The sequence below is a fragment of the Colletes latitarsis genome, chromosome 9, assembly GCF_051014445.1.
Source record: "Colletes latitarsis isolate SP2378_abdomen chromosome 9, iyColLati1, whole genome shotgun sequence".
In the NCBI taxonomy this organism is placed as follows: Eukaryota; Metazoa; Arthropoda; class Insecta; order Hymenoptera; family Colletidae; genus Colletes; species Colletes latitarsis.
The window spans coordinates 21834927-21850050 of NC_135142.1; the positions used below are offsets into that span (position 1 = coordinate 21834927).

The window sequence follows — 15124 nt, forward strand, 5'->3', positions numbered from 1 at the left end:
TCGTTCGATGTTTCGCGTTCACGTTCAATATTAACCCCCGCGTATCCTGTATCGAATAAACCAATATTCAAACTCGATAAGCTCGATTTTATCCACGCGAAATTAATTTATTCTATTAGGATGGTTCGTGAAATTTTCAGTTTCATTTTTCTTTGGAAATTCAAAGACGTGTATAATAGGAACAAATACAAATTTGTATTTAATAGGTTTCTCCATTCTTTCCTGTAAAGTTCCAGGAAATTAATAGGGTGGTTCGTAAACTTCTCCATTTTATTTTTCTTTGAAAATTCAGAGATAAATATAATTGGAACAAATACAAATTTCTATTTGGTATGGAAACTTATATTAATGTATGTACATAAATCATCAGTTTTCTTTTCTGTAAAGTGCTAGTAAATTAATGGGGTGGTTCATGAACTTTTCAGTTTCATTTTTCTTTCAAAATTCAAAGACACGTATAATAAGAACAAATACAAATTTGTATTTGATAGGTTTCTCCATTCTTTCTTGTAAAGTGTCAGGAAATTAATGGTTCGTAAGCTTTTCCATTTTATTTTTCTTTGAAAATTCATAGGAACAAATAAAAATTTGTATTTGGTATGGAAATTTATATTAATGTATGTACATCAGATTTCTTTTCTGTAAAGTGCTATTAATAGGGTGGTTCACGAACTTTTCAATTTTATATTTCATTGAAAATTCAAAAATAAATATAACAGCAAACAAATTTTTATTTGATACGAAAACTATCATATTAATATATATGGAAATTAATAGCAATAAATACCGATCTGTTACAACACGAGAAATACAATACGCAAACAGGAAATGATATACGTATCAATCATCAAATATCCATCGATTCGATACCTAATTAGACACCTCGTCTAATTGCAAATAATTTTACTATTTAGCTAAACTTGGAACTTGAAACACAAAGTTTATCGGACGATAAGGACCTCTATGCACTAAACCAATGTAATATATACGTTGATTACACTGAAAACAATAAACATGAAAGTCGTAATTAAATACGTAATACATTATACAGCTTATTAAATGCATCGCGTAGCTTCAAGTGATCGGCAAATATTCTGTGTTTAGCATACGGGGTAAACACAACAACGGAGAAGCCTATTAATAATACTGTGATTTACATAATATGTGAAGCATAAGGAATGCAAATAATTTTAATTGTACAACATATCGTAAATTAATAACGAAAGTAGAAACGTTTGTAATCACGAAATTCGTTTAGAAAATTATTGGGAGTATCAGGCGTTTTCCTTGGATCGTTGTATCGGTAACTAGTTTTCCTTGTCTCGATAAAAGTGCGGGATTTAATTCGATGAAAGCTGGGAATTTAAATGAACGTGGACGGATAAGAACATTTCCAAGGCGTGACGGTCTGTGTTTACGGTTACCGATCATAAAAAGGTATTTCTCCACGATCTATTTAACTATCTGCGCATAGGAATCGCGTATAATTACCTTGCAGATAACAACGGGGCAGGAGAAACCAGTTAGAATTTAATAACGGGCCCACCGCGAACGCGAATATACGTAACAATCACTAAAGCCGATAACATTGCCACGTTACGAAATATATTGTGCGATCGATCATTTGCAGTAATTCGTCTTGCTTATGCGAGATCCTACGACATTCGTTGCACCCGTAATATCGCGTGTAGTGTCTCGGTTCAACTATCTTTTCTGCATAGCAAATACAACGTGCAGTTTTATTCGCGTACCTTTGTAAATATCTTCGTAGATTCGAACGATAAAAGAATACACTGGAGCAAGAAATCGTTTACTTGGACCATATTTTCTATACTAAACATCTTTGTCGCCTTTATTAATAACATATATACAGAGTGTATGTAAAGATTTTGGTTTGGATTAAATATGCTGTTTATTTATATAGTTAAATTATTTTTTAATGAGATTTAAAAGTAAAGAATTTGAAATCAACACTAGAATGACCGACAAATAAAACGATAGATACTTGAAGAATTGTATAGTGCAATGGAAATAAATGTTCATTCATTGTCTTATAGAAAACCATGATTTTGCAAAAATCCAGTGGAGTATATTTTTTACGATTTTTATTAGAAATTACGAGTGGATCAGTTTGGTCATTTCGATAGTTCTAGCGTTAAAATGTTTGGAGAAAATTTTGTTTGATTGTAAATATCTCTTTTCTATTATTTCATTCTATTTAACATCTTTATTGCACAGATCAGCCAAGTAACGAGTGAAAATAAAGCGTGAAAAGAGATAAATCAGCCGAGACGATGTTTCTCAAACCTGATTAAGTTCTATCTTTAGTAAGAAAATGCTTCTTTCGCGGTAGAAATATTACAATCCGAGTGAAAATATCGCTGTTTTTACGGAATTGCAGCTCGTGATAGGTCGTTACGCTCGATTATAGTTTAAACACACTTCCAGTGGGCAAGCTTGTTTCGTGTAAGTCCGGTAGTTACATACTCGTGCGTTATAAATGAGTCATGCACTGGTAAGGTGCAATTACCGATGCAACGGTGGTTTATAAACGCACAGTGTTAATTATTTTTCTTCCCGTACGCGCACGATTTCGACAGCGTGTACAATAATCCTGTCAACAGTCTGTTATTATTGTCTGTTACGCAGGTTGGAAAAGTCTACAAGGTAGTGTGTAATTAAGAAGGGGGTTTAGAAAATTTATTCCGGCGATAACAGACTTATTATTGCATAAATTGTTTTGTAGAAACAGTTGTATCTTTAATAGAATTCGAAAATGCTTGTAAAATATTCTGTTAGGTTAATCAGTGTCGATCGAGATTAATTAAAACGTAGTTTCACGCAATACAGAACACACGGTGTGTACAAAGTTCATTAACTGACTGATCGCTAATTGCACGAGATTAATTAAACTTTAACAAGAAAGTAACGACTAATTCACCTAATTTCTGATACAGAATGGAGTTCTGCCGTGCGAACGGCATTAACTTTTTTCTTCGATCCAAGATTAAACCCGCGGAGTGAACAACGAACACAATTCAGTTTCTAATTTACGGATTTAATTACACTATATACTTTCTAACGAGTTGATTCTGCTCCATTTTCGTGAACGGAATACAAAAGTCTCTGTGTTGCCGTTTTTACTCCGAAAATACGTTCATCGAGAACAACAAGAATACATTTTCTTTCGTAAAATGTATTTATTTCGTTTAACCTTCTTTTAAACGAAAATATTTAACAAATATTAAACGAAGTGATAAATTGTGATTATGTTTTATTTGACCAAGCAAATGATTTTTTGCCTTATTTTGTATTTGAATAAGTACTTTTTGATATTATCTCTCGAACTAAATCTATTATAAATAATACGAGTATAATCGATGTCAGTGAATGAGGGTAAAGGAAAAAATAATTTAGAAGGTTTCTCAATAAAAATCAATTGTACTTTCTCAATACAATCTTGAAAATCCTGTCAATTACAAGCTTGCAAAGCATCTTGAGACTTCTTAACTTTCGATCCTGAACTCCAGAGATTACTTTACTTTACTAAGATTACTTTAATTCTATCATTATCTCTAAGCACGTCTACAAGAGTAAACGATAGCATAAATCATTAATATATAAAGTTATAAAATGATTCATTGCCACAATTAAGTGGCACGATTGACACTTTCTTACTTCTATTGTTGATTTATTTGTAATATTCTAGTTATTTCTCAGAATAGATAGTGATTTATCTAACAGATCCTGTATTTATTTGATGCTTTATTAATCGTTTGCTAAATAGTCTCAAATTACTCGATAGTTCATCGATACATAATTAGTTCGCACAGATTGTTAAACCAATTAATAGGATCGCATTTAAGGCAGGATTTGTTAGATAAACCGTATTGATGAGTCTAATTAGGAGATCCGAATCGAAACACAATAATATTGCTCTCTGTACCAAAGTATTGCCAAATAATAAACTGATTACGAAAGGATATAAATTTCATAACTATCATTCAAGGCCAGGCTCTGTGGTTCAAATAATACACATTTCTTATAAATCATTAATTTTTTATTACGCTAAAAATTGTTTAAAATCCTCCTATACAGGGTGTTCGGCCACCACCCCTGGGAAAAATTTTAATGAGGGATTCCAGAGGTCAAAATAAGACGAAAATCAAGAATACCAATTTGTTGATGGAGGCTTCGTTAAAAAGTTATTAACAATTAAATTCAACAATTTCAAATCGTTCTGGAAAAATTATTTCCGATTGCAAAGGTCGATTATAATCATTTTTGATGAATAGATATACCCCCGAAATCCTACCCAATTTCGAGAAAAAAATTCGAGAAGGTGTGAAATTTTTCAACAAAATTAAAAAATTTCAAATCGTTTTAAAAAAATTATTTTTGATTGCAGGGGCCATTTATAATAATTTTTGGTCAACAGACATACCCTCGAAATCCTAACCATTTTCGAGAAAAAAATTCAGTATTGGCGGAACTTTAAACGTTAATAACTTCTTAACGAAGCCACTTATTTTGGCCTCTAGAATCCCCCATTAAAATTTTCCCCAAGGGTGGCCGAACACCCTGTATAATTTCCTCGGATCCTCAAATACATTTCTTTCGGTTGAAAAGAATTTTCATCGTTTTCCTAAATTTGTCCTTCGACAATTTCATAATTTCTCCACAAATAGACCTCGAGGGTTGTAGTATGATGTTGAAGGCCAAGGTGCTTCGCCACGAAATCTCCAGTTCCTCTCGTACAATGCAAGGTGCTCCATCACGCTGAAAAATTAATCGCCGTCTAATAGTTAGAGCACTAGGTGGATAATTGCATAGTTGCAGCAGAAGCATTGCTTCCACGAGCTGCTAATGCAAGCAACATATCAGTGTACTTCCGGTTACTGTACCTTACCATTCGCGACAACTTGATACAGACGCACGGTTAGGTCTTAGGATCAACGTAAAATGGATAGCACCCTATCGCTATAAATTATTAAAAATTCTAACAGAATTAATATACGCGTATTATTTTCAATTGTACTACGATCGTTATAACACTCTATTATACATCCTTTAAATCTTCTCGATCTCTTCTAGATCGCTTCCAGTAAATTCGCAAACGAAGTTGTAACAACCTGGGAAACCAAACTGTACTTTCTTGCGTTCGAAGCACCTCGAGGAAAAAAGTTAATTGCTCCGCGCTAAAGCCGGATGTACTTTACGAATAATATCGTAAACAGGATTGTTCTTGGATACCTTGGTCGATTAAATTCTTGAACGAAGAGTTTCCCGTGGACGCAACAAGCGGCTGCAACGCGCGTCGCTTTCGATTCAGCTCTGCTCGATGAATGCGTGCTGACGTGCATGCACGTGCGTGCATCTCTCATTAATAATACAGTTATGCAACGAACTTCGTGCGCCGGGGATATTAGTATCTCGCTGCAACGCAGCACGTCTACGAATCAAATAGGATAAGCGTAACGTTAACAATGTGCACAGTAGGTTACGAAATGTCTCGTCTTCCTGATCCTTCGATTCTTTAAATGAACTCCAGACGTGATTCGTAAGTTGAACGTTTGAAGCCAGCGAAATGTGAAACATGATATCGCTGCATATAATTATCTGCTCGAAGCTCGCCTCTGCTGCACGAAAGATGAACGTGTTAGCCCTGGAGCGACGTTCATTTTACGAATCATTGCTGTACACAGTCTAGAAAAACACTATGAAGCTTACAATAGATTGGGATTAATCATTCTAGTTTCGTAAAGAGTAACCGATTAACTCGGTTTCCGCCAGTGCTTAAATACTATGGAATTAAAGTCTGTGAATTCCATTTTCTTCCTTTTGGAAATCCCGAAACATGGATGCTTTTCGACGTCGATCGCGAAACATCCACGCGATAGAAGTTTCGCTTTGTATCAGGCGGAACACGAAAGATGTTTCATCTCGAGCTGCTCAAACCAGGTGAAACAGTCACGGTGGATCGTTATCAACGCCAATTGATCGTTTCAGCGATGAATTGGAGCGACGGAGACCGTTTACTGGTCAAGGAAACCCGTAGGGTCATAGCACTGCATAGCAACGCATGTCCACGCGTTGCTCAGACGACGAAAGATGTCACCCTTCAGCTAGAAACTTCTTCAAACTTGGCCACCGTGTCCTCTTCCGGTCGTCCCAGCGTTGTTCGATCGACTCACACTTCAACGAAGTCGACGATGTCCGAGAATATGATCGACGACTTTATCGCTTCAAAATCGCCAGGCTTCTATCGCAATGGAATCCGCCGTGCTGAAAGGTGGAGGAAAGTTTCTGACAATAACGAATATTTCCGTGACATATATTAGTCTCGTATCCGTTTAGTAGCGAGTCATCCTTTCGATGAATACACGAGAATTTTATTAGAGAAAAATCATGCAACTACTGGAAAGACATAGAAGCAAAATGGGATTCAATTATCACAATGTTGTATTAATTTATACATAGACATATACGTGACCAATAATTTCTTCCTACAATTAAAAGACAGAAAATGAAAGATATAGTTTAAAGAAATATTTTATCTTTGCATCCCTTTGATCGAATATACTTAAGAAGTGTACTATATTTATAAAAGGGTTAATTTAACATAAAAAATTACAGATTAGATTTTCTACTCGTAACGAGTCGTCGATATATTCATCGTCATTAAAGCCACTTTGAAGAATTTATTCATCATAATTGTTCACGAATAAAATTAATTATTTATCATATGGAACAGGTTAAGAGTGATCACAAAACGAATTAACAGGACGCGAGTGAAATACGAACGCGAAATTATAATATTCGTTGACTCCGGAAGTCGTGACGAAGTGGACAAAGACGCAAAGCGTCGACGTGATGCTTTTTGGTTCGAGTTTAGCCTCGACGAGCATCGAAAAAGAATACAGGAACAATAAGAGTAATGCCGCTTTCAAAGTTCTACTACGAATTAAACCCTCGAAATACTCCGATGACCCTATCGAAAGGCTGGCTACGATCCAAACCCGTTCAAAACTCCAAACGAGCCTGACACCAGCGAAACAGATAGCGACGAACAATCACCGATATTAACGAAGCTCTTCATTCGTAACATTTCTAAGAAATCCAAATATATCTTTTGATTTCCACTCTGTCGATTCAATTAAAAATTCACTCCGATTCGAAATGGGAAAAGGATAATTTATTTCGTATTCTAAAATCGATGTGAAACGATTTTAAAAAATCTTGGTAAAATTCTTATTTCTCATTCTTACATGGAAATAGTATATCAATTAATATAAGAATATCAATTTGTTAGATTGAGGCTTCGTTAAAAAGTTATTAAAAAATTAATTTAAAAAATTTCAAATCATTCTGAAAAAATTATTTTTGGTTACAGAAGTCAATTACAATCATTTTTGGTGAATTCACATAACACCGAAATCCTACCCAGTTTCGAGGAAAAAATTCGTTACCGAAAATATAATGTCTGATCATGAATGACTGATTCCCCTACAATTTCGTGTGTTTCAAATCGTTCTGAAAAAATTATTTTCGGTTGCAAGAGTCAATTACAATTAGTTTTGGTGAATAGACATACCCTCGAAATCCTACGCACTTTCGAGAAAAAAATTCTTTAAAAAAAACTGTAAACGTTAATAACTTTTTAACGAAGCCTCAATCAACAAATTAGTATTCCTGATTTTCGTCTTATTTTGGCCTCTAGAATCTTCCATTAAAATGTTTCCTAGAGGCGACCGAACACCCTGTATGTATGTGAAAGATAAAAGAAAATATGGGAGATTAACATCGAATTAACAATTTTAAACCGTGATTGTTCCCTGAATAGAATAATCCTCTTTACACTAATATTCAATTTGGTAGTCGACTGTGAACGTAAAAGCGTAAAAGCGATGGTTCTGGGTTAGAGTGGGCTTCAGTCAATAGGTTAATGTACTGAACAAGGTCGACGACTAAATTACAATACTAAATCGTAAAATTGTCTCCTTGACTCCGTTCGGCGACCAGCCACAGTCGCAATCTAGTTTCCTAAAACGCCTAACGGTTTCAAAGCAATTCTACACGCTTCAATTCCGCAATCTCTCGCGAACCTTGAGCGTCACGGAACGGACTGTAAAATGCAATTGTACCTTTGTTGCAGGCGAGGAAATCGTAACAGTGCCTCCCACGAGCGGAGGCCAGGATAGCTGGAAGGTGCAGACACTTTCGTTGAGCACCGAATCGCCGAGCAATCGTCGTAAAGGCTGTCGTCCTCAGGTGCAAGCGGTGTCCGCTGGCAAACGTACGCGTCCAGCCCCGCCCCCGCCGCCGATATCCTGCAAGGTCAATGCCAAGGACATCAACAAGTACTTCGATTGGCCGAACAAGGAGAACACGCCCGGAAATGCCGTGAACGCAGTGGAGGGGACGAACGAGGCCCAGCTGGAAAACGAACAGCCAACCATGGGCTCGAATTTGAGTCGTCACAACGGAAAGGGCCTCACGGGCCGTAGGACCCAATCCTCCGGGAACTTGTGCGAACCCAAGGGCAAGCTGAACAGCATGGGCAAGATCCTGGTTCCGTGCTCCAGCGCGCAGAGAGAAAGGTGAGTTTTTGGAACTTATAATTTGGGGACTTGCGATTTGGGACTGCAATTTGTAATCGTTAGTCCTGAAAACGATTGCAATTAGAATTGTAGCTCTTGTGTGGAGGAAAAGAAATTGTGGGAGAGGGTTGTTTTCTTGCATATATCCGGGGCAAAGCTTGGGACTTATAATTTGTAATCTTTAGTCCTGAAAACGATTGCAATTAGAATTGTAGCTCTTGTGTGGAGGAAAAGAAATTGTGGGAGAGGGTTGTTTTCTTGCATATATCCGGGGCAAAGCTTGGGACTTATAATTTGTAATCTTTAGTCCTGAAAACGATTGCAATTAGAATTGTAGCTCTTGTGTGGCGGAAAAGAAATTGTGGAAGGGGGTTGTTCTCTTGCATATAACCGGGGCAAAGCTTTTGCATGTAGGCGAGTATTAGTGTATCTAGGTGAAAAACATATTGTAAATATTTTTGTTTTAAATGGGTTTATTCTACAATTTCTCGTCATCGAAATGATATAAAATATTTAAATTGAAATACGATTATGACAGAAACTAGTTAGTTAATATTTATTGACAGTACGTAAATGTAATAAAATAACACACGGTAATCCAGAATCGAACACGTTCGAATGCCGCTCCAGCGATCCAATTAACCGGCTCTTTTTCTCCCTGCAATTATTTGCAAAATGTTTTCTGTTTTTGAGAGGTGAACAAATTGGGTTCAGTTTAAATGAAATGCGTTCCCTTCGATCTCGCGCATTCCAAACAGATAAAATACGTACAATCGACCGAGCGAGGCTACGTACAGCCGTTTAGTGTGATACAAAAGCTAAAGTAAAGAATTTTATTTAAAAAACGTGTTTATAAGATTGTTTTATCAGACTGCTAAAATACTGGTCCAACAAAATATTAATATGAAGAAGAACTACAAAAAATTGAAAAGTTTGTGCTTGTTGAAAAATACATTGATTAAATTGTATGTATTTTAAATTTCTTCTGGGTCCTCTTCATAAAAAGCACGTGTTGATTGTCCAATTCGAAACCTGATACATAGAAATAGAACGACTTTTCAGTTCGATACATATTTCCCTTCGATCCTGAAAGAACCAAAGGCCAGTGTACCAGAGGTCTGATTTGATTAAGTTGCAAACTACATTAGAGCTAAAACACTAAACCGGAAGCGCGTTGTAATTAAATCCACCAGGAAGATGAGACAGCGAAGATAGTCGAGCAAAGCGAATGCCGTTGTACTTTCGCACGAATGAAATCCTCTTTTGTCCCAACTGCGAAATTCTTCTACATAATCAAATCTGGCTGCATTATTGTAGCATATTCAATTCTGCGAGGCAATTAACTGATAACAGGATTTTGGAGAAAGCGCTGTGCAACGCGGTTCTAAATGAGTTCGCGGCAAAAGTGAACTGAATTCCTGCGTGCGTCGCTCTAGAGCGAGGAATTTTAAATTGAACCACTAATAAGCGAGCATTTCGAATTCTGATTACCGCAGCTTGATATTCGATTAACTTTAAAAACGAAACTAATTCCCTCGAAGTCCCCGTTTCAGAGAAACAAAATTAGAATCGAATCGATTCTAAATTAATATATATTTCAAGTACAGTATCGGACCACTGTCATTTATTTTTATTTCTTCATTCATGGACAAGAAACGTGCAGTATAGTTTATTTATAAATTCATTTAAAAATTGAATCAATGCATTACACATAGAGTATCAAATTCATAAAATACGATTTCAAGACAATTAAAATGATAATGCATATAAATTGAAAAAACGTGCAGTATAGTTTATTGATAAATTCATTTAAAAATTGAATTAATTCATTACACGTAGAGTATCAAATTCATAAAATACGATTTCAAGACAATTAAAATGATAATGCATATAAATTGAAAAGTAATTTTAAATGTCGACAAAAAATATACTAGTAACGAATTTATAATTCTTCGATCGACACTGTTTTACTTCCGTATTATACAAATTCATTTCGCCTCGTCCATCGCTGGATTTAATTGTTAAAAACGAATGCCCGGTCGAACGATCGCAACGAATTGTTGAAAATAATAAAGAATGACGGAGGGTGGCGTCGAATTAGAGCGAGAACTATTCATAACCGGAATTAAATGCGTTGCTGAGGATTTCTCGTTACGAAACCGGTGCTCGGTGTTGCTTAAACAACCAGCAACGACGTGGCATAATCTGGCATAACAAGTTGGTCGTGGGATAATTTAAAGTCCCTTTAAGGTCAGTCAGTCGCGGAACTGGGGCGGTTTCCATTAAATCCTCGTTTGCGCGAAAACGGATAGCGAGCCGAGAGGAAACAGAAGAAGAAGAGCGTCGAAAAATGAGAGAGAAAGGGCGCTCGCGTCTTGATCTCGTTTGCGTAAGTGCTGTTGTTTACCTGATAAAGGCGGATTCACACCAACGAGCATTCGTCCGCCATTGTAACATCCTTCGGTGGGTTTTGCATGGAGATATTCACGCTTGTCCGCCGCTGTTCAGCCTGTAAAGCTCTTTGAAGGATATCCTGGCGGACGGTTGCCTGGCGGATAGTGTGGATCGGCATTAATAAAGAAATTACGAAGACAAGATATAGAAGTAAACTCTTTGCGGTCGGGGCTCTTACAAGATCGTTACCCAGACGCTCGTAGCTGCAGCGCTGGTTATATAAAGGCTATTTCATAATGTGGATATAATTACGGAGTAGAACGTACCGGTGGAATAATAGTAATAATTCGTGGCAAGATTTATCTCTAAATTGACAGATAGCTCGAGATAAGAATAAGACGATTTTTCAGTGTTTACTACGGGGTCTATAAAGCATAGTGTTTCGACTGTAAACAGAGGAAAGTTGTAAATTATATAGAAACACGTAACGCTGTGTAATCTTGGAGAGTTCGAACGTGAGTAGTAAATTCTAGAACATAGTAGAAGCCATGATATAAACATGTGGCCGAAATACATTATTAACCGCTAAAAATTGTATGAAAGTTTAAACGTAAATGAAAATGTACCTTACTGGATAATACATGAAGCTGGTAATAAACACAATATCGTGTTTAGTTGTAACAGCGAACAAATGTATAGAAATATTTTCTGACTCGTCGAGAATATTGGAAACAAAATTTAAATTAGATAAGAATTTTGTATATTTCTGGTGAAAGGGATGGTCATTTAGCAACGAACGAAAGTGGAGATGGAAGTAATAAATCATAGCAACGATGCTTATTGGACCTTGCACGAATTTTTATATTTCCAAGCAATTATCGGTCCCGTTGTTCTGCAATTATCAAGATTCTACGGTGAACGTAATATTAGAGCACTTTTCGGGGCATTAATTTTTCGCATAACAATTAGTCACGCGTAGTAAATATTATAATTAAATCGTAAAGCTCATCGCCGTCTGGTTTTCGAATACAAAGTCGTTGGCCCGAGTTATGAATAAAACGGATAAAAGTTCAAATTGCAGCCATGAAATCGCTAATGGACGACGGAATATCAAAGAAAACTGTTATATCTCGACATTACGCGAGCGTATAGGTCGCATCTTATTAAAATGTCTTCCGCATAATTTGATTCTGCAAAGGTCGGATATACGGGGGATTTCTGCATTCAACGGGAAACGTGATATTGCTAATAATATCACGTGCGAACGACGGTAATAATTTTGGGCGTAATTTGTCGCAAACTGCGTATCACACCTGACTGACTATGTAACATCCGAACGTGACCTTAATGCAAAACGAAGGAGGAAATCTATTCGGTTATGAAGATTCTTTTCCGCGATAAATTGCCAACTCCTGACCCCCAACACTTGCTAGCTTTCATTTCGTACCATAAAAAGTATCTGAACTGTAAATTATTGTTTAATAAAAATACCATAATCTCAATGTTATTTATGTATTAGATTTGATAATCTTTCTTCAGTATTGTCGAACAGCACTGCCCTGATTCATTTTTTACACATGTTACCCTTTCAAGTTTGGAGTGGAAGTACTTCATTTCATATCATAAATATGTATTTATGCTCCTTGAAACAATCGAGCTTGCTGTTGGTATCGTATCTGCAAAAATAATTGTTTTTCTGAGCTCGACGGGCCATTTCATGTTTTACCGACCGGGTTAGTCTGTTTTGCCGACCGGTGGTCTGTTTTATCGACCGGGTTAGGTCTGTTTCACCGATCGGGTGGTGGGTCTGCAATATGCATGAGTCACTAGAAGCAGCAGAACACTTGAATAGTTCTCTTCGAAGCGCACGTTTTGCTTTTCGTGAATTTCCCACTGAGCATTCACTAAGAACGCGACGTTCCTTTTGCAGATACAAATTCTGTGGCTCGTTGCCCAATCATCTGGACGACAAGGACGCGCTAGACGACGACCAAAAGGAAAATAATAACATAATGACGGACACAATCACCGGGAATCTCGGTGGAACGTTGCCACACAAGAAACGATCGTTGGGCGTACACTTTTCGGACGGAGGACCGACTGGCGCTTTGGATCTCGTCAAGCACCGGTCTCAGGACTCCGTCGATGAAAACGATCCTTGGAGGTACGTTGTTTCTTTGTATTATATTTGTAAAATATGAAATAAATGTCATCAGCATATATCAGGTTCAGAATTTTCCAATAAGAACGATAGAAGTCACCCAACAATTTTTATATTTTCACGACGTAGTGTTCATTGAACGCGTTACAGAATTTTTTAAATCGACATGGGGACGTTCGAAAATGTTTAATCGTTGGAGAATAAAAGCCTCTGCGTCCCCGGTTAAATAAAAATCAACTGCGCTTCGAAATTTCCATAAATCCGTGAATTTTTGCAGATACCAGCAGAGCGACCTTGATCTGGTCAGGTGTCGCCACGGGAATTTCGATTCCGTGAGCAGAAATCGAAGCGCCGACGCGGTATCCGGCGATTTAACAAGAAGGTACTCCCGCGGGTCGTCTCTGGACGACAGGTGTCATCGAAACTCGGATCTTGACCTGGTGGGCACGTTGCCTAGACGGAAACAGGACGCCAGAAACTGCGGAAAGGTTTCCGAGACCAACTCCTCGTCCTCGCAGACTAGCAACCCTGACGGGGCGGACAACGATTTGCTGATGCAGATCGTCCACAAACCCGATTGCGAGCTAGTCAGGCATCGACAACAGCTGAGCAAGTGCATTGACCTTAAATTGAGCAAACTGGCCGGCGGAGAGCCGCAGGATCAAGGTTACGCGTCGGAACGTTCGCCGGAAGACGAGCATCCTCCATCTTTGCCTGGACAGCCGTTCCCAAATATAACACCTGGTGAGTAGTTTCTACTTACAATGATTTAATACATTAACTTTCATCGAAGAAACGATATTCGTTTAGACTAGTCTTCGACGAACAGAAGCAGAGAATTTTGGCTAATTCTTTGGGCCTCTTGAGTTCATCGTCAAAATGAATTAATATATATTATTAGGTGTGAAAAGTAATTCGCATACTTAAAGACCAGTGTTACTGTTACAGTTATAGAATTTCGTGTCTGGTACACCATAAATGTTAAGATCGATCCCGAGATTTTCACATTCGAAAGGATGCTGTGATAAGTTTCTAAATATGTATATTTCAAAATTCACAAATTTGAAAATTTAGATGACAGTAATATCTTATTAAATAATTCTGAATTTGTAGTTTCTTAAAATTGAATTGCAAATATTTTTTACAATAATTCGTGACTATTGTCGTTCAAAATTCTGACAGTAACGATAGTAATAATGCTTGCCCATCGCTAGAGCAGCGAGAACGAAAAAATACGATGCTTAAACATTCCAGAAATATGTACAAATGTGTCTCACACAAACGAGTCCATTTTATACATATAGAATAGACAGTAGCATTTCGAAACTTTTAATATGAAATTTTTAACGAAGATTTTTCGAAATTATTCGTCACAGAGGCTAATTTAAACGTCGCTCGAAGATAAAATCACGAATATTTAAAATAAAAAATATTAGAAATGTCCCTCTATTAACGAAGCGCCTATTTAAATAGCAGCACGACGCCAAAAATGATTAATTACGAAGAAACGTCTACGAGGCAGATCGTAGACGATTGTGCAACGATGCTGGCGCGTAACTTATACTTCTGTGCTTATTACGCTTTCTCCGGACAGATCAATATGGAGACAGTATACAGTGTCCCGGGAGCTGACCAATAAACTTACTCGACATGTTTGGCAGGTCATTTCGAAACAAAAGTGTCCTATAAACTGTGGGTCTGCTTCCATTCGTTATCGAGTTACGGCAAAAACAAGATACTGCTACGACCAAACGATGGTCTTTTTACTTTATGCTTGTTTTTCTATTGTATCGTTTTGCTTTCATGTAAAATCGGAGATATTGCACAAATTGGCGGCTTTCCATCTGCAAACGTTATACTATTTCTTTTGAAAGATGTGGAACGACGAGGATCCGCGAAGCTTGGCGATCGCCACCGATTTTCAACCATGACAGCTCTATTGTCTCCGCAACAAAAATTGTAGACGAAT

The 15124-nt window shown here is 37.2% G+C and overlaps 1 protein-coding gene across 1 annotated transcript in view; it reads left to right on the forward strand.

The window, feature by feature from the left end:
• LOC143345235 (uncharacterized) overlaps positions 1-15124 on the forward strand; it is a 201446-nt gene that overhangs the window by 138878 nt on the left and 47444 nt on the right. The window contains exons 2-4 of the mRNA XM_076772150.1: positions 8156-8600; positions 12925-13158; positions 13433-13899. Coding sequence (XP_076628265.1) covers positions 8156-8600; positions 12925-13158; positions 13433-13899 — 1146 coding nt within the window. The remainder of the gene's footprint in view (positions 1-8155; positions 8601-12924; positions 13159-13432; positions 13900-15124) is intronic.